Source organism: Periplaneta americana, chromosome 15, assembly GCF_040183065.1.
Source record: "Periplaneta americana isolate PAMFEO1 chromosome 15, P.americana_PAMFEO1_priV1, whole genome shotgun sequence".
NCBI lineage: Eukaryota > Metazoa > Arthropoda > Insecta > Blattodea > Blattidae > Periplaneta > Periplaneta americana.
Window position 1 is genome coordinate 134286174 of NC_091131.1, and position 27843 is coordinate 134314016.

Below are 27843 nucleotides of genomic sequence, written 5' to 3' on the forward strand. Positions count from 1 at the left end.
ACACTACCTATCTACTAAAATGTTTGATACAACATAATAATATTGTGGTGAGCGTTATCGAGCTACTAGGTCTAACTAATCAACTACCTACATTTGATTTGATGATAAAGATACGCGAGAGCAGAGCAGGCAGGAAAAAAAAAAAAAAACTTTCTTCCATAAGAAAAGTCTGGGAAATTGGCTTCAAATTTCGATTGGAGTTTTATATGTAGATTTTCAGCATAGATATTTTCTTCAGCTTCAACTGGAGGTGTTTTGGTTTAATTTCGCACATTTTCTTTTCTTTTCTTTTCTTCTGTAGCTAAATAAGTTATGAGTTTCCCCTTTCCTTGCTCCTTTTCCTTTTTTCCCCATTCTTTTGTTTCCTATAATTACGCTCAATCTCTCCTTCTGTATCTTCCATTAATTTTTTCTCCTTGAGCTGCATCTTCATACCGATATATATTCTGGATCCTTGTCATTGTCAAAAACTTCATCATCAAACTCTATATTGTCTTCAACACTTTCATCTGACGTTCCATCTATAATCTGCATAATAGTGTCAGAATCATCACGTTACTTTGTTAGATAAAACACACTAATGAGGAAATAGATAAACTACACTGACAGAAATTTTTATATTAATACTATTGATACGTAAATCTGTCGTACACTTCCAAATATTTCTGTAATAACTTAACTATGCGTGTAAGTTGCAACCTTCTGTCACGATTGCAAGTCAACAATTGAAAATTGGAGGCACAGCTAGAAGAAGAAGGGGCTCGCTTGACGGGAAAAGAAATGAGGAGTTAGTTATTGGGGTTTAAAAAGGGCGCGTCAGCTACTATGGCTATTTGCATCCTTATATAAAACCCTTCACAAAACAGGAACACAAATCAGAATGCTTAAAAGAACTAAAAAGCGTTGTCACGGTTAAAACGAGGTAAACAAATGCGATTTCAACAAGGCGATGCATAAAAATCATAAAAGTGAGCAGTTTCAGACCCTAGCTAGTATTTAAAAAGAAACAATGAAATAATGAAACATATGCCACTAGAAATAACTTATCTGGTGCATTTCTAAAATAGCCTACTCTGATGTAAAATGTCCGAATGTCAAGTTTGTTAAAAACACACACTAAACAACAAATGTAACCTCCGGATGTAAAGGGTCCGGAGGATAAGTAAAACGGGTCAATAAAAACCTAAATCACCCTGTCAAGTCCTGTATTCGATAAAAATCTCAGAGTTGCATTTGTACAATAATTAAAATCATTTCCAAGAGCGTCACGAAGAGTCGGCCGAATTCCATATTGACGACAGACACGGTCATATTTTCTACAATGCAATAAACTATGTTCCACCGTAAGTGAAACATGGCTTATATCACACTCCGGCTCAGGTTCGCCACGTAGGAGGATGACAGTGGCCAATCCTCAACCGGGTGAGTAAAACCTCTTCTTATCGTGACGCTCTTGTGGACGAATCCCAAACTCGAACAGTATTCTTTATTCTTCGTAATTTGTTTCCCTCTTGTGCAGACCATTCTCTTTCCCATTGCCACAGAAATGAGAATGAATATTGTTTACCCATTATACGTTAAAATTACATACGATAGCATTCCAGGGCTAATGTTTATTAGAGCCTTTTGGTGCTTGAGGCCGTAATATTATGTAAATTTCCAATCAGGTATTTTCCTTCTTGACTAAGGGAAATCATGAAAAATCCCAGGCAGATTGGCCGGCCACGGGCTTTAAACCCGGATCTCCCGAATACGAGTCTCAAACGTTACTGTTTGAGCCAACTCCCTAGATTTATAAATATTACAATAGTAGGAATTTATATGCAAAATAATATCTTCAAGTATAAACATTCTCTACCATTTCATTACATATAGCCTACGCTCAAATATTTTACATAAACTTGCTTGGCAATCCCAAACAACGAGAAATGAATTAATGATCTGTATGCATATCATCATGTTTTAGGAAACCCTCCAGCACACGCTTGGGGACAATTTCACCCCAACAATGGTGTAGCGTAGATCAGCCTCATATGGCGCACCCTGGCCAACGACTTTGTCGCTAAATTGGTCTACTACTAGTCGCCTGGAATCTGAAAGCATAGCGGCCGTTAGCTACGTCTGTAAAACAGAGATTGTGCATGCGCGAGCATATACTGTAATACTGCTTCTACCCACAGCGCGACGTCACTCACGCTTGCACATCCCAGGAAGGAAGTGTACAGTAGTGGTTGAAAAACCGGACCGACCCTTTTAGCTGATTTCAGAGTCTTGTTCGCTCCAGAGCACGATAGACTGGTAACTAAGACTTTCGTGGTTCGAATCCTGCCTGAGAAGGAAACTTTTTTTTGTTCCTTGGTCAAATTTTTTCCCCAATATTTTTCGATTGCTGGTAAAATTTATGTTCTGGGAATAATAAGTTAATTAAGTAGTAAAATATCGCTGTAATCAAAAAGTATTGGGAATAAATTTGAATGAGGAACAAAAAGAAGTTTGCAAATCAAGATTTCAGGTATAACTCCCTGTAAAGTTGATTTGAATAATTTCGAGGGAAAAATTGTTCCGGAGCCGGGTATCGAACCCGGGACCTTTGGTTTGACGTACCAACGCTCTACCACTGAGCTACTCGGGAACTCTAACCGACACCGAACCAATCCTTCCCTCTATATCCACAGACCTCAAAGTGGGCTGACAACCGTCAAGCAACCAACTTCGAGTGCACACTAACTCTGTCCCTTGAAATTATTCAAATCAACTTTACAGGGAGTTATACCTGAAATCTTGATTTGCATAATACACGTCACTGTTCGTTAACAGAAAACCACAATTTAAGTCATTGTAACAGAATTGAATTTTATCAGTTTTGAAGTCATCATATTACTACTGAGTATACGGGTACCCGATACATTATAATATCCTTATTTACTTAAGCAGAGCGTTTAGAATAGAAAGTGTGGTAACTCGGCAAGGGTCTAATGGGACTTTTAAACCCCCTAGTATTGCCACGGCAACTGAGCGAAACATTGGCATGGCGATCGTTCTGCTATGGAATTAAGAAGATATTTCTTGTGGTGTTCCGGTGATTTTTATTGTGCCGTTTATGTAAGCCTAATTGTTTTGTTTTGATGTAAATCCAATTATACTGTATAATCTGTAAGGAAGAGACGTTTCTTTTATCCACCCAAAGACTAGACTACTTTTCAGAAATGGTGTAGAGCAATTCCACGAACACAGAAAACTGTATGCTCATTCTTATATCTGTGATATCCATTTTTCTGCGGTTTTGATTGTGATTTTTTTTAAATTATGATTTATTTAACGACGCTCGCAACTACAGAGGTTATATCAGCTTCGCCGGTGTGTTGGAATTTTGTCCCACAGGAGTTTTTTTACATGCCAGTAAATCTACTGACATGAGCCTGTCGCATTTAAACACACTTAAATGCCATCGATCTCGGCCGGGATCGAACTCGCAACCTCGAGCATAGAAGGCCAGTGCTATACCAACTGCACTACCGAAGGCAACTTTTGATTGTAAGAGCCGATAAATTTATTATTGCTGATAAAGAGGTGGGACTTCCACGCAAGAACTGGCGACCAAAACCGTATGCCATAACACATATTTTCCTAAACTTGCCTCGATATCTTAAAAAAAAAGAAAAGAAGAGAAAATATCCAACGAAGAGGACAACAATCCTTTCTCATAACATGTACCCTTACCAAATACTATCTGGCTATGACCAATTCAACTGACGCTAAATAACCCAGTAGTTGATACAGCATCGTTAAATATCCGAGTAAAAAATAATTGGATGTGACACCCGAAAATCAGAAGAACATCAAAGCTAATCATGCGATTGTATGCATTTATGTGCCATTACTCCACACCTGAATGCCCAAAATTATGTCTAGTTACATTGACTGTAATTCCTTCCAGTGAATGAACTCCAGACCAGCATTTCAGTTGTTTAGTGTGAGTTTTTCAAAATCGATACATTTTTAGAGTCATAAACTGTAATGGGTTCGAGAAAAGTGAAAATACAAAAGAATTCAAAGGTGAATGAATGACCTTGCAGATACGCTGAACTCAGACACCATCATCTGCCCTGTACAAAGGATTCTAGCATTACACGATTTTATAAAATATATTACACGTAATTGACAATACAACAAACACGTTTGCCTAAGAAAGAACCCTTGAATTATTTAGAGTGACAATTCAGAGCACTAGCGAAATATATTAATTCTTGTGGGATAGCAGATTTAAATATATTCTGACAGAAAAAATTTAACCAGGATCCTCTAGAGCGACATTTTGGAATTAGAAAATGATTATCTTATGATGATTACCATAGACTTTCTACATCTGAACATTTTTCAATCTATGTGCCGGTTAAAAAATGTGTTATATTAAAGTGCTAATTGTGAACTCCTAATTGAATCCAAGCACCTAGCTTCTACTTCATTAAATATGCATGTTTAATTATTAATTATTTTATTTTTAATAATAGCACTTTAGTCGTAATTAACGTAAAAGTTATTTCGGTAACAAAAGTACAGTATAATTCTACTTTGCATCTAGGCTAGAGCTTAATCTGGTTTACAATTTTATTACATTTGTTTATTACGTTTCCACATCATAAGAGATTTCTAATCGAGCATATGAGAAAGTAACAGATCTCATGGAAAAGTCATTAATTTAATATTCTCCAATAAGTAGCATACAACTACTTAATACAGTGCTACCAAACTGTTTTAATTTTACAAAACACAAAATAACTTAGGTATTTCAAAAGATGAAAACTTACATTAGCATAGACTATAATATCGAAGCTTAATTCATGAGTCTTATTGCACATAATATTTTTTGTTCCCCTGAATTACGTATAAACCAGATACAACTGCAACTAATGACTAAATAGTAGATAAAAACTATTGGTGAAAATAAAGTGTCTCCTTTATTATATTACATTCTTTCTTGTGTATAAAAACTATGATTTCATGTCAATGCGTATTTTATAATGCCATAAAAATGTTCAGTTTTGCGATGCTGTGCTTTTTTTGCATATTTCTGGCTGAAGCCGGCACAATGTTCCATTTTTCGGTTAATTATTATATTTACTATTCAGGGTTGTGTTATATAACTCACAATTTGTTAATGTAGTAATATTACATTTCTAAAGGAGTAAAATATTGTAACTAAGTACTCTACAATACATTCTTATCTCATGGGTTATTTTTAAAAACCTTTTGCATTCACTTGAATAGCGATTCTGAAACTGGGCACGGAAAACAGGGCTAGCGCCACTCGGCGATGAACCACTGAACTAGAGGAAATAACGTCACTTTCTCTTCTATCCGCTCTGACTTAAGTATAATTTGAACAATTATCTAAAGTATTAGAGGATGTCATGAATAGAGACTTCTTACATATTTTGAAGAAAATAATTTGCTTCATGAGCAATACTTTGGTTTTAGGCAGATTTAGACATGGTAAATCAATTGACTTAATGGTAATTTTATAGGTTTTCAATACTGGTATCCTTGAATTAAAACAGAATTCGCTGACTTGTTTATGAGATTTGTGTAAGGCATTTGATTGCTTGCTTCATGATATATTGCTGAAGAAATTTAAATTTTATGGTATAAAGGAAACGAGATTTCCTTAATAGAATATTTGTTATCTTACGAATAGGTAGTAAGTTGTCGAATTTGAATGGAAAATACCTTCCCAGTATAGGCCTACTCTTAATGTTCAAGTTATTCAAGGCTCAATTTTGTGTCTCTTTCTTTTTATTGTTGATGTCAATGATTTACCAGCTACATTCCATGGAAAATGTTTATCTTAGCAGACGACGCTACCATTTTGAAAGTTGTTAATGGTGATTTTGATATGAGTAGCACACTTCTATGGAAATATATATATATATTTTTTTTTTATCCAATGCCACCAGGTTGTCTTTTCGACATTTCTGGTCTTCACTCCTGGCCGTGGCTTAGTTGTAACCCACTTCTGAGGTTGGGGCGCCTGGAAGGCGGAGTTACATTACCCCGATGATGTGATAGGGTGATTATGATAATGTGGTGCCAGGAGAGGTTCTCTGGAAATATAGGTTTTATAGGTTTTAGCATTAGGAGTGACATTGAATCTAAAGTGGCTGTAAGGTTACTAGGTTTCTGGATGGATGCTAATATGAAATATATACAAAATTAAAACCTTAATAACAATAACATATTATACAATGCAATATGTTTACCATTTAATAATATTAAATATTTACACAGTACTGTGAAATGTCGAGAATTCATCTACAGAATAGAAAGTGTGAGATATTAAGTAATTTTTTAGTTTTACCTTAAATAATGCAGGGTTCTGGTTATGATTCTTAATGTCTTCAGGAAGACTATTGAAAATTTTTACTGCCATGTAACATACCAGTACTTCCATTTCATAGCATTATAAATATGATATTTATTACATAAGAGGAAATTTATTAAGAAGTATATATAAGGCGTTCAGGGCTAAAGTGAATCAAGTCCATGGGACGTAGTTTTGAGATAATAGGACTTAAAGTTAACTTGCTTTAGTGGATTATCTAATTTGACTAGCAATAATTTTATTGCTTCATTCTCAAATTCTAGATTTATAAAACATAAACAATTGTGATGTTAATTGATGCAATGCTTTGTTGACTTGATCCACTATGGCTCAGAACATCGTGAACAAATAATCTGAGCCAAAAGTGACTGGTGTCACCTACCGGTGAATGCTTGGAATTAAGACTTGATCCATTACTGCTCGGAAAACATCCAACTTCAGATAATCAGAAAATGAATTAAACCCAATTTATGAAAATTTGTGACTTGATTCACTTTAGCTCTGAATGCTTCAACTGTTAAGGTCAGAATCTCTAATTTAAAAAAAAAAAGGTCTATATGATTCTCTAGCCTTTGTTCCAATTATTACCTATTCTAATTGCTCTTTTTGATAATAAGAAAAGACTGTATTTTTACTATCTGCTGAATTTCCCCAAAAAATATTATTACATAGGACATAATGGAATGAAATTAGACAAAATATAATGTCTTTAAGATACTGCTGTTGAGAAACTGTTGTAACGACCTAATTGCGAAGAAATATTTAGAAGTAAAATGTGCTAAAAGTCAAAAGGAGAATAACAATGGCACAGGAAGCTTTTAATAGAAAAAGAGCATCTTCTGTGGATCTCTGGAAGTGAAGTGTTTTGTGTGGAGTGCAGTAGAAACATGTATGGGGGCAGAAACATGGCCATTACGATGAAGTGAAGAGAAGTGAATAGAAGCATTTGAAATGTGGATATGGAGAAGGATGGAGCATGTGAAATGGACAGACAGAGTAAGAAACGAAGCTGTGTTGGAAAGAGTGGATGAAGAAAGAATGATTCTGAAACTGATCAGAAAGAGTAAAAGAAATTGGCTGGGTCACTGGCTGAGAAGAAACTTCCTACTGAAGGATGTACTGGAAGGAATGGTAAATGGGAGGAGTTCGGAGCAGAAGAAGATATCAGATGACAGACGACATTAATATATATGGATCATATGAAGAGACAAAGAGGAAGGCATAAAATAGGAAGGACTGGAGAATGGTGGGTTTGCAGTGAAAGATTTGCCCTTGGACAGAACATTATGTATGAATGAATGAATATGCCAAAAAGATGTGAATGGAGTTATAAGAACAGAGTTTATTCATGCCAGGTTTCAGAGCATGTATAATGAATGAAACAGGTTCGTTTTCTCTCAAATGTTCAAAACCATAACCTAAAAACCCTAAAAACTGAAATCGATATGGTCTTCCTGCTACCATTCCTAAATATGTGCACGATAGTTATATGTATTATAGATTTCACAAGCAGGGAATACCGATGGAAGGATGTGAATCAAACAATGCAGTAAGGAAAAGTAGGAGACAGGAAAGGTCACAAGATAGCGTGAATGATATCCAAGAGTACAGTCGAAAGAGAAATGACATCGATAGAATCAGTCTTGTATTGTGATGGTTACATTACGACTTTAGTTTGGTCCACTGCATGTGAATACGTGTCTTATATCGCACGGTATTATTATTTCATTTGTAAACATATGTTGTTGCCAAGAAACTAGTTTGATTAATTAAAATGTGTCTCAGTGAAACGTACAGCAGAGTTCGTATAGGTTAGTTTCTGTCAAATGCTTTTCCAATTCACTGTGGGCTAAAGCAAGGGGATGCACTATCACCTTTACTTTTTAACTTTGCTCTAGAATATCCCATTAGGAAAGTCCAGGATAACAGAGAGGGTTTGGAATTGAAAGGGTTACATCAGCTGCTTGTCTATGCGGATGACGTGAATATATTAGGAGAAAATTCACAAACGATTAGGGAAAACACGGGAATTTTACTGGAAGCAAGTAAAGAGGTTTGGAAGTAAATCCCGAAAAGACAAAGTATATGATTATGTCTCATGACGAGATTATTGTACGAAATGGAAATATAAAAATTGGAAATTTATCTTTCGAAGAGGTGGAGAAGTTCAAATATCTTGGAGCAACATTAACAAATATAAATGATACCCGGGGGGGAAATTAAACACAGAATAAATATGGGAAATGTCTGTTATTATTCGCTTGAGAAGCTTTTAACATCCAGTCCGTTGTCAAAAAATCTGAAAGTTAGAATTTATAAAACAGTTATATTACCGGTTGTTCTTTATGGTTGTAAAACTTGGACTCTCACTTCGAGAGGAACATAGGTTAAGGGTGTTTGAAAATAAGGTGATTAGGAAAATATTTGGGGCTAAGAGGATTGAAGTTACAGGAGAATGGAGAAAGTTACACAACACAGAACTGCATGCATTGTATTCTTCACCTGACATAATAAGGAACATTAAATCCAGACGTTTGAGATGGGCAGGGCATGTAGCACGTATGGGCGAATCCAGAAATGCATATAGATTGTTAGTTGGGAGGCCGGAGGGAAAAAGATCTTTAGGGAGGCCGAGACATAGATGGGAAGATAATATTAAAATGGATTTGAGGGAGGTGGGATATGATGGTAGAGAATGGATTAATCTTGCTCAGGATAGGGACCAATGGCGGGCTTATGTGAGGGCAGCAATGAACCTCCGGGTTCCTTACAAGCCAGTAAGTAAGTAAGTAAGTAAACATATGTTGCTGGTTTAATTAGCTTCGAATTTTTCTCTTGCCATGTTCCTTATTTCCACAGCGATGTCCTCATCTGTTCATCAAGAGACAGTACTTCCATCGGCTGGCACCTCTCGCCCCCTTGGGGTGCTTAAATACACACGTCAAAACAGACAGCAATGCCACCATTGCTTTTCGGTAATCGTTCCTTGCGCTAGCTATATCTGAGCATCAGTTTAACAGTAATTCAACTTACCGACTGGTGTGACAAAATTATTTCCAGGAGGACTGGCTGGTTCAGCAGCCAATAATAACAGGATGGCTCCTCCTTGTAGCCTGCTATGGTGTGTACCTACATAATGTCCATTGGGCCACTCTGTTGCCTCAAAACTGCAAAAAGAATTGTACAGAAAGCTATTTTTATGTGTAATCAGTGGTGGTGTTCTAATTTTCCAACAAACAGTTCTTTCGCTAATGACCCAAATTTCATAATTTTAATATGAAATAGGCTATGTTAAGTAAAGTAACAATAAGCAGCTATAAATAAAGAGAAATTGCACAGCAACATGCTATTGAAGAATTATGTGTAGAGTTATTCAAAAACTCACAAATGTTGAGAGAAGAGAAATAGAATATTTGCAACATCAACTAGCTTTGAATATCTGACCACATTGACAAATTGAAACATCTGAAAATGCATCTACACATGCACTTACACCCTCTAACTTTTCACTTTCCGAAACATCAACCACTCTATCATCTATTTTACTTTTTTAAGTGTTATTGCTACCGCTACTACTGAAAAAAAAACCTAATCAAATGTTTTGACGTTTCATTGCACTACAGCACTATACTGATTGCTCTGTGCAAATAAGAGGAAAGAGATTCAAACATAAGATTCAGTATTACCAATACCATATTCTTAATGAAAAAAAAAAATTATTTCATAAAAATGGAATTAAAAATTGTAGGACAGGAGTAAAAGCAGGAAAATTAAGCACCGTCATTTCCCATAACTATGATCCTGGAACACAACTATGGTCCATGATACAACTATTCAAAGAACATTGTAGAAGTAGATAGCTGCAGTGATTTGACTTCAAACTACAGTATAGAAAAATATATAGATAAATGAGGTACTATGTTATGAAATACAAAATCTGAATGGACCATAGTTGTGTTCCAGTTATGGGAAATGACAGTATCTTATTTATGTACTTAATAGTGTACAGGGTCTTTCATAAGTAACGAGTCTATTGAAAAATTAATTATTTTGGATAATTTTTTTTAAATGATATTCATCCTCACGAGAAAAAACCCTTCCCCATGCCATACAGTCGATGTGGAAACAAACACACCCTCCCCTTGCTGCAAGAGCTACTAAATGAAAGAATGGTTAGTGTTTTAAACCTTGATTAAAACAAATAAATGTAAAACCAGTTTCAATTGTTCACAAATTATGGTGTACAATTTTCAAACTACCTTCCGTTCGCTGAATGCACAAATGTAAGCGACATATCAACTCTTCATGGACTCTGGTGAGCATGTCATGCGTAATCATTTGTATCGTGTGTTCAATTCGTTCCACTAATTCAGGAATGGTGCGTGGCTTAGTCGCATAGATAGATCCTTGAGGAATCCTCAGAAAAAAAAAGTCCAAGGCAGTTAAATCAGGTGATCGTGGAGGCCAACAGATTGAGCTTGTTTGGCTGATCCACCTGCCTGGAAACACTTCATCTACAGAGTAAACGCTTAATTTGAGCGATAATGTTTCCAAGTACAAACCAGGCAGCAATTTTTCTCATCTGCAATAACATTAAGTGGCTGAGTGGCGTTCTATCATTCCAGTCTATCACAACAATGTATATAGGCAGGGCTGTGTGCCATTATCCTGGGCATATAGAAGGCCATGCTCCAGGTCATTTTAAGTTGGCATCAAATGCACTTTACACAAGGATAAGTAGCTTCCTCTGGTGGCAGGGGGAGGGGTGTTTGTTTTCAAATCGACTGTACGGCATGGGAAGGGTTCTTTCTCGTCAGGATGAACATCATTTCAAAAAATTATCCAAAACAGTTAATTTTTCAATAGACTCGTTACTTATGAAAGACTCTGTATTTTGTAGTAGAAAGTCTATATATTTTTTAAGTTATGTTTTTGATAAGAGGAAGAACGCACTAACATGCATATTGTTGAGTGTTTAACTTTGGTATAATCTTTTATAGAAACAGACCAATTTCTGCATTTTGTTATGTGTTATCTGTCGCAAGGTGATTCACATAAAGGAAAAAAAACACACACAAAACACGCACGCACGCACGCACGCACGCACACACACACACACACACACACACACACACCAGGTGTATAATAACAGGTTGTCTTGTATATTTTGTGATGATCACCATGAACTGCCAAGCTTGTAAGCATGTGTCGTAGATCTTAATTTGGTTGTGTCCATTCTCTATCCATCATATCACCTGTGCAGTAGAAGTCTGGCCATATCTCTTCTCTTTTTAGGTGACTTTCTAGTAGATGGTCTGATGAATTGGCGGTAGCAGGCAGTGAGAGTCGCATCCTGAGGTATTCAAGTAGAAAAGTTTCCTTTGCCAGTTCGTAAATCAGCCAGGAAAGTGTAGCCTATATTTCGAGATACCAAGGGCACGGTTCTTGAAACATGCTTTCACTTCCTCTAGGTCTTTGAGAATTAGTTTATACTGTACCAATTAATTCTAGTCTGTAACTGATTATCAGTATAGGGATAATTTTGCAGTGGTGGTGTCCAATGTGGGCATGTGATGGTCTTTATTTCAAACATTGCTTTTGTTGCTACTGCAGTTCTATCCTGTATAAGAATGCAGTATGACGTTGTTGGTTGTAGGGTGATTCCTATGTACTTGAAGGAGTTGACAATCTCAAGTGGTTGATACTAGCACATTATTGAGTCCTCTTTTGCAAGTCGGCCTCCTTTTCTAAAGACCATCTGGACTGTCTTTCTTTCATTAATGCATAAATGATTTTTGTCTGCCCATTCTGTCAAAGCATTCAAGGCTCTTTAAAGATCTTGTTTATGTGGCAGTACAAGATCCATATCATCTGTATACATAAGCAAAGTTGTTTTCTCCAAATTTCGCTAAATTATGTTTTTGAACACTACATTTCATTGTTCTATAAGCGCTAATAGCATTGAAACAGAAGGGATAGAGGACTGTCAATGTAATCGCAGATGGGCTTCAAGGTCGCAGACATAATTATCATATTCCTGTTCTAATTGAAATAACAATATAATAATATGATCACTTCGAGCTGTATTGTCTTTATTTTTGCATTATGTTTACTGCAATATTAAAAGCTGGGAAATTTCTTGTTGAATTAATGATCTTCCTTTCTGTAAAGAAGCTTACATTTTCACTTAAAAAAATTAACTAGTTCTATGAACAACGACAAATTTAACAAGCAGTTGAGGCAAACCAGCTGAATGACATAAATGTGTGTCATCCATCTTGTAACCCTTAAAATAAAATACAATTCATAAGTACAGCAGGGCCCACAACAATGTGACCTAAAGGGACCAAAGTTGAAATTATGCTTCCGAATTGCTAACTTTACTTTTCTCACTTTCTATTTACGGTCTTCAACATGTTTTTTTTTTTTTTTTAACCTTCCAGTGGTTGCGTACAGACTGTCACTCCACTGAGAACTATTCATATGGTTTTCCCGCGTGCCTGTCATCCCAGTTCCTTCCCAATTTTCATAGCTTTCAACAAAAGACTTCTCGTTATTGCCACAAATTTTAAGCTCTGAACTCGCATTTGTTATTAGTTATTAACAGTTGAACAATGAACTATTGAAGAAATTTATAAATATAGTTTACTAACTTACTACCACAGAAATCAAATAAACATAAATCTAATAAACATGAATATCATACTCGAATACAAAAGTCTACTTTCCTATTAAATGAGCCTAAATGTCATACAAGTGCAGCACTTAAACATGGTGCTAGTTTCGACCCAAGACTTTATAATAAAATTACATATCATTTTCCAAATTTGAAATATTTTAAAATTGAACCTTTTAAAAAAGAAATTTATAAAATTACTCATGATATATAATATTAACAAATGTGTGTATTTTTTTACCTTTGTATTTCTGTCGACTATATTCATGTTTTTATTGAATATCATTGGCTTCTGTCTAATTATTAATTTATATTAAATGTGTTTTTTTCTCTCTTTTTCTCTTTCGTCGTCTTTTTTTTTTTTGCTCTTGTTTGTTATTTATTGGTTTGAATTAAGTTAATTAGGCCAACTGTATTCAGTAAACTGTCTTTGTAAATTTTATGTTATATTATTGGCTAAAACCACACCGTACACGAGCCTGGGTCTTACGGTAGTGGCTAGAAACATTTTTGTTTTATAATTTTAATTTGTATTCACGTTGTCTACTAGCTAGCTAAATAAAGTAAAGAGTCCGCAGCGATCTGTAATGTCAGTTAAAACTGCAGCAGTTACTATTGTTACAATTAGTCCTAGCTAATGAGTATGTTAGTAGGTATGCTTGTAATTCTATTGGATAATCTAATCTAATCTAATCTAATCTAATCTAATCTAATACAATACAATACATTATATACATATTTATATTATGACTCCCATGTGTTGCTGAGACAAAGACGAAACTCGAGATGCATGTAAAAATGTTTTGGCTACATGGATGCGAGCAATAACATACAAAGCGTCTCATCTCTTATCGTCCACATAGACTCTAAGTTGATTTCGCACATCATTTTTTTAAAGATACGGTATATATTTTCCACAAAAATGATTATCCATAACTTCTTTATGACTGTAAATAAATTTAAACGGTCCTTTTATTTGCTTGCGGAGTACCAGTCCACAGTGGCTATAGTGAGGGTCACGTATGAGTAATCCTAAAAGACTAATTTGGCCGTCTCTTCAGTGTTGCCAACTAATACTAGATATCACCAAAAGAGGATAAAATCACACAATACCATGTACTATAATAATAATAATAATATTAATAATATTAATAATAATAATAATAATAATAATAATAATAATAATAATCATCATCATCATCATCATCCTTCACGAATTAGGCCTCTGTAGACCTGTTTCGGCCCCATCTAGCAGTCTTCTTAATGGTCTTCCTGGTCGACGATGTCCTCTAGGTTTATATTGCATCATAATTTTTGGGATTCTTGAATTTTCCATTCTTCTTACATGATCTAGCCAATTGAATTTGTATCTGGTGATTTTTTCTTCTACTGACTCTACTTCTAATTGTTCTAAAATTTCTTCATTCCTTTTTCGGTCTAAAAGAGTATATATAATAATAATAATAATAATAATAATAATAATAATAATAATAATAATAATAATAATAATAATAATAATAATAATATAGTATTAACAATAATGATGTCTTGCTTATTTAGCCTACCACATCTCATCTTTACATCTTACAATGGAATGCTGGCGGTATAACATCAGCCAAGAAGACTGAACTAGCCAATATACTCTCAGATAATAATATAGATATCTTCCTTATTCGAGAAGCAAACCTTAATGCTGACCAATTAAAATATTTTAATTTTAAAGGTTTTAATATGAAACTGTTATCCAAAGATAGACAGATCAGCAGTGGAATTCTCGCAGGTACATCAAAGAAATTAATTACAAATTTTCAAATCATAAAAGAAATGGATAATCAAGACAAATTAGAACTAATAAAAATTGAAGTATGGAAAAATCAACAACATTTCAAAATCTACAGTGCCTATAACCCACCTAATAATCCCCTTGATATAACTTTGTTTGATATACAACCTAAAACTATCATAATTGGTGACTTTAACGCCCACTCCTAACTTTGGGGCTACGATAATGTAAACCAACCTGGAAATATGATCATGGACCTCCTAAATACTACAACCGCAGAACTTGTCTACAGAAAAGAAGATCCCCCTACTTTCATTCATTATTCTGGTTCTGGTACAAATCCAGACTTATTACTAGTAACATCAGATATCCATCACGAAACCAAGAAAAAAATAATTGAAGACCCTGGATCTGGCCATAGAGTCATCATTGCTTCTATCCATCTCCACCAAAACCAAAAAAAAGAACCCTACAATAACAAAACAACACGGAATTTTAAGAAAGCGAATTGGAAACTATTTACAACAGAACTCGATGAACATCTCAAGGTCAACACACCACTAATGGAAAATACAAACTCAGATAGATTGAACAAATATTTCTGTGAATCTCTTCTTAAAATTGCAAAAAAGCACATTCCACGAGGCAAACCAAAAAAATACACCCCATTCTGGACAGAAAACCTGAATTTATTGAAACAAGATAGAGATAAAGCAAGAACCAAAGCAGAACAAAGCAAAACACCAGAATATACTCAAGATTGGAGGAAGAAGACTGCCATTCTTAAAAAAGCAATCATAACAGCAAAAAAGAAATGTTTCAATAAATTTATTGAAAATATTAATTACAGAACCGATAGCACTAAAACATATAACTTTCTGAAGAATATTTCCAATACACAGGAAAATACTAGCCAACCTATTATTCATAATAACAAAACACTAACAGATATTAGAGATATAGCAAACGCATTTAATAAACACTACTCAAACTCTCACAGATTACATCCCAATACCAAAAAAACTGACAAATTTATCAAAAGAGAATTACATAAAAATAATAAAAACAATATTACTAGTACAAAACCTGAAATATTTCATCAAAATTTTACTTCCAAAGAATTAACTCTAGCTTTACAAAATTTTAAAACCTAGAAATCTCCTGGCCCCGATAACATTCATTCCGAATTTTTGAAACATCTGGGGGAAAAAGCCAAGTCTGTACTTTTATCCATTTTCAATTTATCATGGAACACCTCAATTCCTGCAGCTTGGAAAAAAGCAATCATTGTACCAATTCACAAAAAAGGGAAACCTGCTCATGATGTTAATAGTTATCGACCAATAGCACTATTAAGCATGATAGCAAAAACCATGGAGTCCATGATCTCCAACAGATTAACTTGGTATTTAGAATCCCAAAATCTTTTATCACCAAGACAAGCCGGCTTTCGACAACTACACTCTACCAATGAACAAGTCATATGCCTCGGCCAAGAAATAAAAGACAGTTTTAACAAGAAAGAAGATACCTTAGAAATATTTATTGACTTTCAGCTAGCATATGACTCTGTTTGGAGAAATAAATTATTACTAAAACTCCAGAAATTAGGTATCTCCAGCAATATGTTCACATGGATATCAGAATTCCTTAGTCAACGATTCATTGCCACTAAATTCAATAACTCACTTTCTAGTTACAAACAAACATATCGAGGTCTACCTCAGGGCGCTGTCCTCAGCACAACTTTATTCAATATTTATATAAATGACTTACCCTCCCTATTAGAGGAATCAAACATGAAAACAGCACTATTTGCAGATGATATAGTTTTGTGGACTTCCGGATCTTACAGACATAGAGACAAAATTCAAAATTCTGCTTTTAAAGCTCTAAATCAACTACATGAATGGAATACATCAAATTTGATGACACTCAATTTAAGCAAAAGTAACTACCAAATATTTTCACTTGGTAAAAAAGAAAGAGAATTCAATATCCAATACAATGGCCAACACCTTCCTAGGACTTATGAATCCAAATATCTTGGAGTTATTTTCGATAGTAAGTTAACATGGAGCAACCATTTGAAATACATTTCTGAAAAAGCTCGTAAAAGGTTCTCCCTTCTAAAAAGACTAGCAGGAAAGAAATGGGGATGCTCTAGGAATACTTTGAACACTACATACAAAATGTTTATATAGCCAGTGCTGACATACTGCGGAGAAATTTTAATTACTTCACCTTTCATAAACGAAATGGAATATGTTCAAAACCAAGCTCTCAGACTCATTACTGGTGGAATCAAAACAACTCCAATAGATTCTATGAGATTCCTCACCAATATTAACAGCATCAAAATGACAATAGAAGAAAAAGCACTGATTCAATATGAAAAACTTATTAGATTACCAGGAAACAATTGGCATTCATACAGTCCTCTCTGTAGATTGAAAACTAAAAAAAGTTTCATATCCATTGTTCAAGAATTAAAACAGAAAATCAATATCCCGAATTTAAAAGAAAACCTACAAATTAAACCAAACCCTTTAACTCTATTAAATATGGAATATAATCTAAATTTAACAGAGGAAATACTGAAATCAGAAGTAAACACTGAAATACTAAAACAATTGTCTTTAGAGACAATTAATATTAGATACCCTTCACAAAACTGGCTTCATTTATACACTGACGGATCCTTGATTTCCAGAGAACAAGGTGCCGGTGCAGGTGTTACGTGCTGTCTCTTCTCACTTTATAGATCTCTTGGGTATGGAACAACAAGTTTTGATGGAGAAATCATTGCAATAAATGAAAGTTTCAGGAATCTTTTATGCCATATCAGTAAATTTAAAAATGCAGTTATATTGTCAGACTCCAAAGCAGCTATTCTATCAATAGTCTCTAAACACACATCTTCATCTCAAACAGCAGAAATAACTAAAATGCTCTCTCAATTAATATCACTCAATAAAAGAATTGTATTCCAATGGATATCATCCCATTGTGGAATCCTGGGGAACGAGAATGTGGATGCTTTAGCAAAGAAGGGCAGCACTGCTACTTACAGACCTGTAACTAAATCTACGTATTACTCTGTGAAAAGATTTATTAAATCTACATACTTAGACTTCAACAAACAAAATTTGATAACACAATCCCAAGGGAAAAAATGGAACTCTCTGCATCAAAATCCACAGTTAATTCCTGATTTACCACGAAAATCGTCTGTAGCTGCATTTAGATTGGCAACAGGCCATGATTGTTTGGCCAAACACCTGCATAGAATTGGAATATATCAGTCCCCTAACTGTCCATTGTGCAACTCAAACCAAGAAATGGATTCGGAACACCTCAAAATCTGTGCTTCAGTGGCTGGTCATGATAATATCTTTGAAAAATATTGGAGTGCAAGAGGTCAAATGACTTTATTGTCAAACGCCTGGCATTAGAAAACAACAACATCTCATCTTTATGTTGTGGAGGTGTTTTCTAACAGGTTCAATAATTTGTGAAAGAGTAGGCCTATATTTTTCTTCTGGACCTCTCGCACATTATGTTAGTAGTTAGTAGATTAGTGTATGATGTAATATTAAAATGTATTTTATCTGACAACATGAAATTCATTGCTTTGATTAAACAGTTTACGAACCACGAGACCTAACCTAAAAATGTAGTTTGTTTGATCACGTGAAATGAATAGTATGAATTCCGAAAACGAATGCCACTTTGAAATGTATGCTTTAGAATGTTTACTCCATTACTGTAATAAAAATGTAAACACGAAAGAAATTAATTAAAATGTGAAATGATATTTCTATCGATTACTCAAGGGCATGTATCACACGAAATATGTTATATTTATTTATACTTAGCCTAGCTGACTATAATCTTGAAATTGTAACCACAACACAAAGCAACACATACAATAACTATTATGTATTAATATTAATACTGATATTAATTAATTAATTATTAGTAATGGGCTCAGAAATCTAGAACAATTAGAATTTTCAGAATTTAAACTACTGACAACTTGTGTCACTGCTGCCAACATAACAGTTGTAAAATCATTATCAGTTGCAGTATTTCTCAGTACCGAATTTCGAAATGAAGTTGGCAAAAGAAAATTCAACCTGAAAACTAAAAAAAATCACCATAATCCACTAGCTTATGTAGTAATGGGGGAAAAATGGTTAGGTTTCACCCTTAGCGTATTAAGTAAGCTGACCCGGACTATACTATGTGGCAGTAACTTACAGTGATTACTGTAGAGTTAAAGTGAGGGGTTGATCAGTCCTCTACACAACGTCCATATTTTCCTTATTGGTCATTCGAGCTTTATGGTTTCGAAAACTGAATTTAGAAAAATACTCAATTATGAAAGACTGAATTGACAGAAGTATCATTCTTAAGCGTAGTAATAAACTACAAATACTGGACAAGGAAAGAATGTAGGTTTAGATACAACAACCACAAATCCAAGTAAGAACTAATGATGATACTTTCCATTTCGAGCTCAATGTCAATTTTTATCTTTAGTAGGTATCTCATCATTTAATTCTCACAATTTCTGAACTTAAACTTCTATTAAATCCACGATCTTTTTTTCATTTTCTTTCAACATTCACGTTAGTGTGTGCTTAATCACAGTCTGAAAACACTAAAGTAAATTAAAACTGAAATTCAACTGAAAACATTAAACATTTTAATACGTATCTTCAGAGTTGATTTTCATTACTTACTTAGTACATCACTCTGTGATTGTTTTTTTTTATTCGGGAAATGAGTTAAGAAAAAAAAAGAATGAAAGAATTGGGCTGGCTTGAATAATTTCAACTGTGCTGTATCTCAACATTCTACTTGGAATACAACTGTTTTAATAACTAGGTACAGTAAAATCCCTCATATCCGGCACCCAAATAACTGGCAATACAAAACAATGGCACTTTTGGCTAGGTCAAAAATAAAAAGTCATTCATGTGAAAGAGAAGAGTCTGACGAAGATGTGAGTGGTTCTCGTAGATCGCACATGCTGCATATCGTGTTTACTCTTTACACTGTTCACGTGTGAAAACATAGACAAAAAAGCCCGTTATGTCCCTGGAGTACAGGGTAGCATTGGTATCTGTCACTTGGACCTTGCAAACAATGCACGAAGACAATATCTTTCAATCTAAAACTTGAACTTGCCCATTTCGAAGGGGTATTGAATGAGTCTAAGTACGAAAGTGTGAAATTCTCTGTTCCTACAGTGCGTAAAAGTTTAATTTGAGTGATGGATAGTATCATGGTTATTACCGCTAAGTGCTGCTGCTGCACAATGGATTCCGGGAAATGCAAGCAAAATATTCTTATGCTCAAATCATCGAGTGCTACTTCAAAGCTGCGATGTTGGCTACACTGCTCTTCACGTCACATGACTCACATGACAGCCACTTAAAATTGTCATAAGGTTACGAAAACTTTTAGTATTCTTACGCTATTTTGTATTACTGTATTACAATAATTATTAACTGATGAATGTACTGTACATTACCTTATTCAGTACTAAAAATAAACATTGTATGTATTTCAAAACTATTTTTAATTATCTATATGAAAATTACTCAATTTCAACATGGAAAAAAAATGTTTGTGCAGTAAAGTGCGTCTTTACATAATCTATAAAAGTATTTTCGAATTATCCCGAAAAATCAGTTATCTGGCACGGCTTTGTCCCACAATTTCCGGATGTGGTATTTAAATGAAGTGAATTATTTTATCAAAATTAATGTGTTAGAGAACATCGGAATTCAGGAGGGTCTATACAGACTACATCACAGACCACATTTGGAGGCATCAGAATGTGGGTATCTATGTTTCAACAGTGGTAACAAATGATACTCACACATAGTGGGAATCTTGTTCTGCAGCTATTTGCATTATGTGATAAAAAGTCGAATTCTTCTCAGCTGTCACACTGATGGTGAAATTCTCTGTCACGTTTGTTCCAACCCATAACGTATATGTCACAGTTGCAAGGTCATCTCCTTTAGGATTTTATCGAGCAGTCGTGCCTTCCACTGTCAAATTTGAATCTGCACTTGCCACAGCAGTAGGAGGAAGTGTTGTTGCTGTAGACGGCTGGAGTTTAGCTACTGGAAGAGCAAAGATTTATCAAATATGAGTGTTGTTTTGACTTTCCCTGAGTTTAACATTTTGGTTATATGTACAGTTTTCTTTCTACATTACATATAATACTTATAATATACCTAAAAAGTTATAAACATAAAATATGCAGACTAATAAAGGAAGAGAAATTAATAAAGTATAGAATAATAAATAAATACCACTCCGAAGATGGCCAGGTTGATAACCTCAACCTGTCCACAATTTTGTGTTGGCGGAACTATTAATATATGAATAATATTCTAATTCCTAGATGAAAATTTTCTGACAGGACTAGGGAATGTCTCAGAACAAATGAAGACTATAATTTTATAGTGAAAATAACGAATAAAATGATATGCATATCTTTAAAGTCATTTTTGACATTTCATTTTGTCCTTGGAACAAAAGACAAATCGTGTTTCTAGAGATAATTGCCGCTGTCTAACCTATACAACAGAGTATAGTAAAATATACCATCGTGATGCACTTGGGGAGATATGATAGGTAGCGAAATGTGGTTGCAAATACCAGCTATAACGGCTGGGGGGGGGATCATCGTGCTAACCACATGATACCGCCATTCTGGTTGGATGATCGTCCACTTGTGCTTCGGCATGTGGGCGTGAGGCCAGCAGCCAGCTGGTCGGTCTTGGCCCTTCACGGGCTGTAGTGCCATGGACTATTATTATAGTAATATATAATGATTACACATATTTCCCCTCCAAATTCATTATTATTGGCTGCTGCTGCTGCTGCTTAAATAATTTCAATTTTTTTTCCTTCCTTTTCATTGCAATCTGTTTTATACTGTTCCAGTCTATTTCGACAGTAAGTTAACATGGAGCAACCATTTAAATATATTTCTGAAAAAGCTCGTAAAAGATTTTCCCTTCACAAAAGACTAGCAAGAAAGAAATGGGGATGCTCTAGAAATACTTTGAACATTACATACAAAACGTTTGTACAGCCAGTGCTGACATACTGCGGAGAAATTTTAATTACTTCACCTTTCATAAACGAAATAGAACGTGTTCAAAACCAGCTCTCAGGCTCATTACTGGTGAAATCAAAACAACTCCAATAGATTCTATGACACTCCCCACTAACATTAACAGCATCAAAATGACAATAGGAGAAAAAGCACTGATTCAGTATGAAAAACTTATCAGATTACCAGGAAGCAATTGGCATTCATACAGTACTCTCTGTAGATTGAAAACTCAAAAAAGTTTCATATCCATGTTTCAAGAATTAAAACAGAAAATCAACATCTCGAATTTAAAAGAAAAAATAACAAGGTGCCGGTGCAGGTGTTACGTGCTGTCTCTTCTCACTTTATAGATCTCTTGGATATGGAACAACAAGTTTTGATGGAGAAATCATTGCAATAAGTGAAAGTCTCAGGAATATTCTATGCCACATCAATAAATTTAAAAATGCAGTTATATTGTCAGATTCCAAAGCAGCTATTCTATCAATGGTCTCTAGCCACACACCTTCATCTCAAACAGCATAAATAACTAAAATGCTCTCTCAATTAATATCACTCGGTAAAAGAATTGTATTCCAATGGATACCATCCCATTGTGGAATCCTGGGAAACGAGAATGCGGATGCTTTAGCAAAGAACGGCAGTACTGTTACTAAATCTAAATATTACTCTGTGAAAAGATTTATTAAATCTACATACTTAAACTTCAACAAACAAAATTTGATATCACAATCACAAGGGAAAAAAATGAAACTCTCTGCATCATAATCCACAGTTAATTTCCGATTTACCACGCAAATCATCTGTAGCTGCATTTAAATTGGCAACAGGCCATGACTGTTTGGCCAACACCTGCATAGAATTGGAATATATCTGTCCCCTAACTGCCCATTGTGCAATTCAAATCAAGAAATGGATTCGGAACACCCCAAAATCTGTGCTTCAGTGGCTGATCATGACAATATCTTTGAAAAATATTGGACTGTAAGAGGTGAAATGACTTTATTGTCAAACGCCTGGCATTACAAAACAACAACAACATAATTATATGAAACAACAAGTCAAAGTCAGGATAGGAGAAGAAATGTCTGAAGAAAGTGAAATAGGGAGAGAAGTACGACAAGGATGCCCTTTATCACCTATCTGTTCAACATCTACTTGGAGAATTTGGTAAAGAACTGTTTTCAGAACATGGGAGGGGTGATAGTAGGAGAAAGAAGAATAAAGTGCATAAAATTTGCTGATAATATGTTGTTGTTAGTAGAAGAGGAGACAACACTAAGGGATATGCTACCGGAGCTAAATGACAGCTGTGAGCAATATGGGATGAAGATAAATGCAAACATGACGAAGACCATGGTTGTCAGAAGAAAAATAAAGAAAACTTGCGAAACTGATTTGCTCATTAATCATCAATAAATTTAAATGAAGTTAAAATTTGAAAACAAAGTTGGCATGGGTTAAAGCCATTCAATTAAGTAAAAATTTTACATGGGAGGAACTGTAATAAAACAAAATTAGGGGGTATACGTTTCATACATAAAAAAAAAATCCCATATAAGGGAAACCCTAATGTAGAGCTTCTCGCTTAATGGTTGATGTAAAATGATATTAATTAAGACATTAAAACAGGGACTGAAATTCCTGAACTATTTACTTTTGTTCACAGGATGAACTTAGCAATGCTGTAGGCTACTTTATGTTCGTTACGTCAAAGATCAACCTGTGTTCATTATCATAACATTACCAGTGTTAGAGATACAAGTTAGTACCTAGGCCTAGCCTATTTTATATGAATATACAGTAAAACCCCGATAAGATGCTGTTCAAGGGACAGCGTATTAACCGGGACCACGTATTAGGCGGGTATACTAATTTTGACTTATATACAGTATCTATTAGCATTTTTCTTTATTGAAATACATGAGTCATGAAAGGTAATATAGTATTACTCCATTATGTAATTACTGTACTGTATGTCAAAGACATTTACAATATGTACTGTACTTAATTCTTTCGGAAAAAAAAAGTCATTTATAGTTGTTTGCCATGTGCATGTTCTCCAAGTCCTCATGTTTACCACACTTCAGTTTCCTGCAATTACATCTTCCTGACATCGCAGCTGCAGTGATTGAGTCGCGATTTTTTATTATCGTTCTTAATGTCGATGATGGGATTCCTAATGAATCAGAGAGTTGTTTCTGAGTAAGAGTACTGTTCTCATCGTACTTTCGTAAGATTTTCAATTTTTCCGACAAATAAAGTGCTTTTCGTTTAACACTCATTGTAATCACATTCACAGACACTTCAATACACTAAAGGACAACAAACTGACCAGCAAAAATTTCCAGAATTTTATTACGGCCGAGTGAGGAATGCTGTTTGAGAGAGAGGGTTAGCAAGAGGGTGGGGTATTGTAACTGTATGTAAACTTTAACCGCGCAGGTAAGTAGTCGAATAAGAGAGCATAACAAGAGGGTGAGGTATGAAGTATGAAGGTTTAAATGCGCAGGTAAAGGGTCGAATACCAATACTTTTCAGGTTAATGGCACCAGTGAGTTCAATGACCAAGATGTTTCATTGCTGTTAAAGTACATTGCTGAAAATTACATCGAAAATATTCCACAAAAACAGCATATTATGCGGGACTTGAGCACAACAAACGGGGTATTTTATAAAGGCGTTATATATGAAATGTGCAGGGACCGGACAAAAAAAACGTATTACACGGGACAGCGTAATAAGCGGGCGCGTCTTATCGAGGTTTTACTGTAATTTTATTGAATTCATACTGGTACCCATTTGTGGTTGATCTTGAATCCTTTCATTTTCTTGTGCTTGTAAACACTTGACTGTTTATTAAATGTTACACTTACCACTAGTGGTGAAAGTGCCTCCAGAATTACCACTACCACAATTGAGGTCTCTAACAGAGCTGAGTCGTCGTGGTCCCAAGCCAAGCACAACTTCAGTAGTTGTAAACACATCTCCAAACGAACCATCAGGAGCCTGACGAGATACCAAGTAGTTTATAGCACTGCTGCGGTTCCAGTGCACTGGGCCAATGTTTCCACCATTGCCAGCAAGTTCACTATCTGCAGCCTCTAAAGCCTATAATATGAAAATAGTTTTTCTGTCAGCTACACAGAGGACTGTGACAATTTGATGTTACTATACAGTGAAACCTCTCCTTATGGACACCCCCAAAATAAGGACACTCCTCATATATGTACAGATATTTATGTCCCAACTGAAATAATCTAAAAATAATGATAAATTTAACTCTCATTTACGGATACTCTCAGACAAAGACACGGACAGCTGTTTCACATCCTAAAGCTTGATTTACCTCCTGATTGCGGACAGAACTGAATTTCAAGACCTAATGTGTTACAAAAATGGAAAATTTAGTTTTGAGAACTGTACAAAAATTCCTTAACATGAAACATAACATAAGGGTCTCGTAGGCTACCACTAGCCCAGCCGGCTACCCCTTGTTAGTTGCAAGTGGATGGATAAAAAAAAATCATAAAATTTAATCGTGAAATTGTATTCGACACATAATAGGGTTAGTAGGATTATTCTCTTCACTTCAATCAGTTGTTCTGTTTCGGGAGACATGGCACCTGAACGTAAAGGTTAAGTTGAAAACTGTAAATTACAGTACTGCATAACTGTAGACCTAGAATAAAATTGCATGGCACAGTACTGTATTTTCCTTTTTCGGTCTTATCTACTGTACTTCAAAGTCGCAAGTAGTACAATATACTGTTTTTAGAGTTAAACTACAGTAATACATTTCACTTAAAGTGTGAAGGCATACATAATGCATATTATAAATTTACTGTTAGGTTGGGGAGCCTCCCTCCCAATACAAGGCACCTCTCAGATGCTGACAGATTGTTACGTCCCTTCGATGTCCGTAAATGAGAGGTTTCACTGTATTATCAAATTGTTGGGAATAGTCAAGAGCTAATGACAGGGTAGGAAACTCTTCCATGTATTGAGCGATATATGCAACGAGCAAAAGCTACAAGTAGACCCTATTCCTAAAATTTCAGAAAAATCGAAAATCAATATAGATTGGCCTATTTCTATTGAAAGACAGAAAATTTTCTGTAAGACCTTATCACATATTGTTCATTTGTGTGTGTTTTAATGTACCTATTTTTATATTTCTTTTAGTATATTTATATATTATTTTTATTTATGTATTTGTTTTGATTTGTGCTATATAATTGTGTATGATTTACTGGATGAATGAACTCTGAAAGCCTAAAATCTCGTATGATGAAATCTTATTACTAGAGCCCGAATGTATATGCATTTATAATACTTAAAGTAAGCAGGCATAAAGGGCAATTAAAAAATAAACAGGCACAATAGGCAGGCAAAGAGGCAATTAACTCTCGACATTTATCTGGGGTCTTTTCTGACCCCACACAATCTTTTATTGTCAATATCTACATTCATATACTCCGAAATGTTTCAGTATAGGGTAACCAGACGTCTGGATTTTACCAGACATGTCCTGCTTTTTTAGTATTTTGTGAAGAGGAAATGTCTTTCAGTAACTTTGGGGATTTCAATAAACAGGTGTGAAATTTTTTACATGTAAAATGCTTCAAATTATATTGTACTGTTACAATACCTTCCACTGCTTCTACTGATAGTCTGCTCCTTTCATCTGACCGTTGAGTGTTGATTAGTGAAAATATCCTGTCAAACTTATCAAATTACATAGTGATAAACACAAATATACAGTTATTTACATCACCCCTCCCATGTTTGACGGCTTTAACAATAAATCTTTGATAACTTGTATGGCTTATCGGACCCAACATGGTTTTTAAATTTAAATGGACAAACTAGGCAAAATAAAAATTAACTCTACTCTGAAATAATCCTCTGAGGTTCTGGCTGATATGTACATCTATTATCAGGCAGTATATCTCACTTGACAATATGTCGGAGAAAGAACAATTATTTGTAATTTGTATGCATCTAAAGTTTGATTAGTGTAATATGTAGCTAGTCGGCGATGTATATAATGGAGGAAGAAAGAAACTGGCCATCCTACTTCATTATTTCCTGGCCTAGGCCAAATTGCCTCATAAATGGTGCCTTCTTGTATCACTTGTAAGGTTCAAACCTGTCTTCGGACAGTTGACTAAAGAACAACTCTGAAATACCTCGAAATGCATTTACATCTGTATAACTTTAGTATATGTCTTATCACTGAAAATATTACAGAGCCTTCAAATAGAAGTTCATGAAGCACACTGTTTGCTGACAAAGTCGGGTATTCATAGCCCCTGAAGTCAAGTGCATGGATTTATCATGCAAATTACAGTAACCACCTACCTTTGTCATAGAAGATGTTGGAAATAATTTCATTGTGCTGCCACACATCTTTCATATCTTTTAAGAAAATTTGTATTAACACGCATTATCTCTTCTTCTTGCTGCAATTTCCCTTCTTATATTGTCTTTCAGTTCTTCCAACATATGCGAGTTAATCCAATACAGTTTACCTTTTATTTTAAGTTCTTCCATAAAAAGAAAATGTATACAGTATTGCAAGAATATCCACTGTAAGATATAACAAACATGGCCAACAAAACAGTTTATTTAGTTTTTTCGACCCTGCCAACCAATACACATTGTTGTATTGAGCTGTACTGAACGAGCGCACATATTCTCTATAATGTCTGTCTTCTCTTGAATAGTCCTTCGGGAAAATGGATTTAATAATAAGGTTTCAATAACACACAATTCCGAACTCATTGCAATTCTTCAAATTAATGTTTAAGAATTAATAATACATGCAGCAGCTAACATATGCATTCCGCTCATAC

General features: G+C 34.8%; 1 protein-coding gene and 1 non-coding gene across 8 annotated transcripts in view; both read right to left on the minus strand.

The window, feature by feature from the left end:
• LOC138715358 (uncharacterized protein CG3556-like) overlaps nt 1–27843 on the minus strand; it is a 99168-nt gene that overhangs the window by 22788 nt on the left and 48537 nt on the right. For 6 of the 7 annotated variants that reach the window (XM_069848184.1, XM_069848185.1, XM_069848190.1 and 3 more), the window contains 3 exons: nt 24862–25096; nt 20732–20981; nt 9413–9546 (listed from right to left, as the gene is read on the minus strand). In XM_069848184.1, the coding sequence (XP_069704285.1) occupies nt 20884–20981; nt 24862–25096 (333 nt within the window). In that variant the 3' untranslated portion in view covers nt 9413–9546; nt 20732–20883. The remainder of the gene's footprint in view (nt 1–9412; nt 9547–20731; nt 20982–24861; nt 25097–27843) is intronic. The other variant, XM_069848191.1, reaches the window with a different exon arrangement.
• TRNAD-GUC (transfer RNA aspartic acid (anticodon GUC)) lies at nt 2561–2632 on the minus strand. The gene has a single exon. It is a non-coding gene; the product is annotated as a tRNA-Asp (tRNA).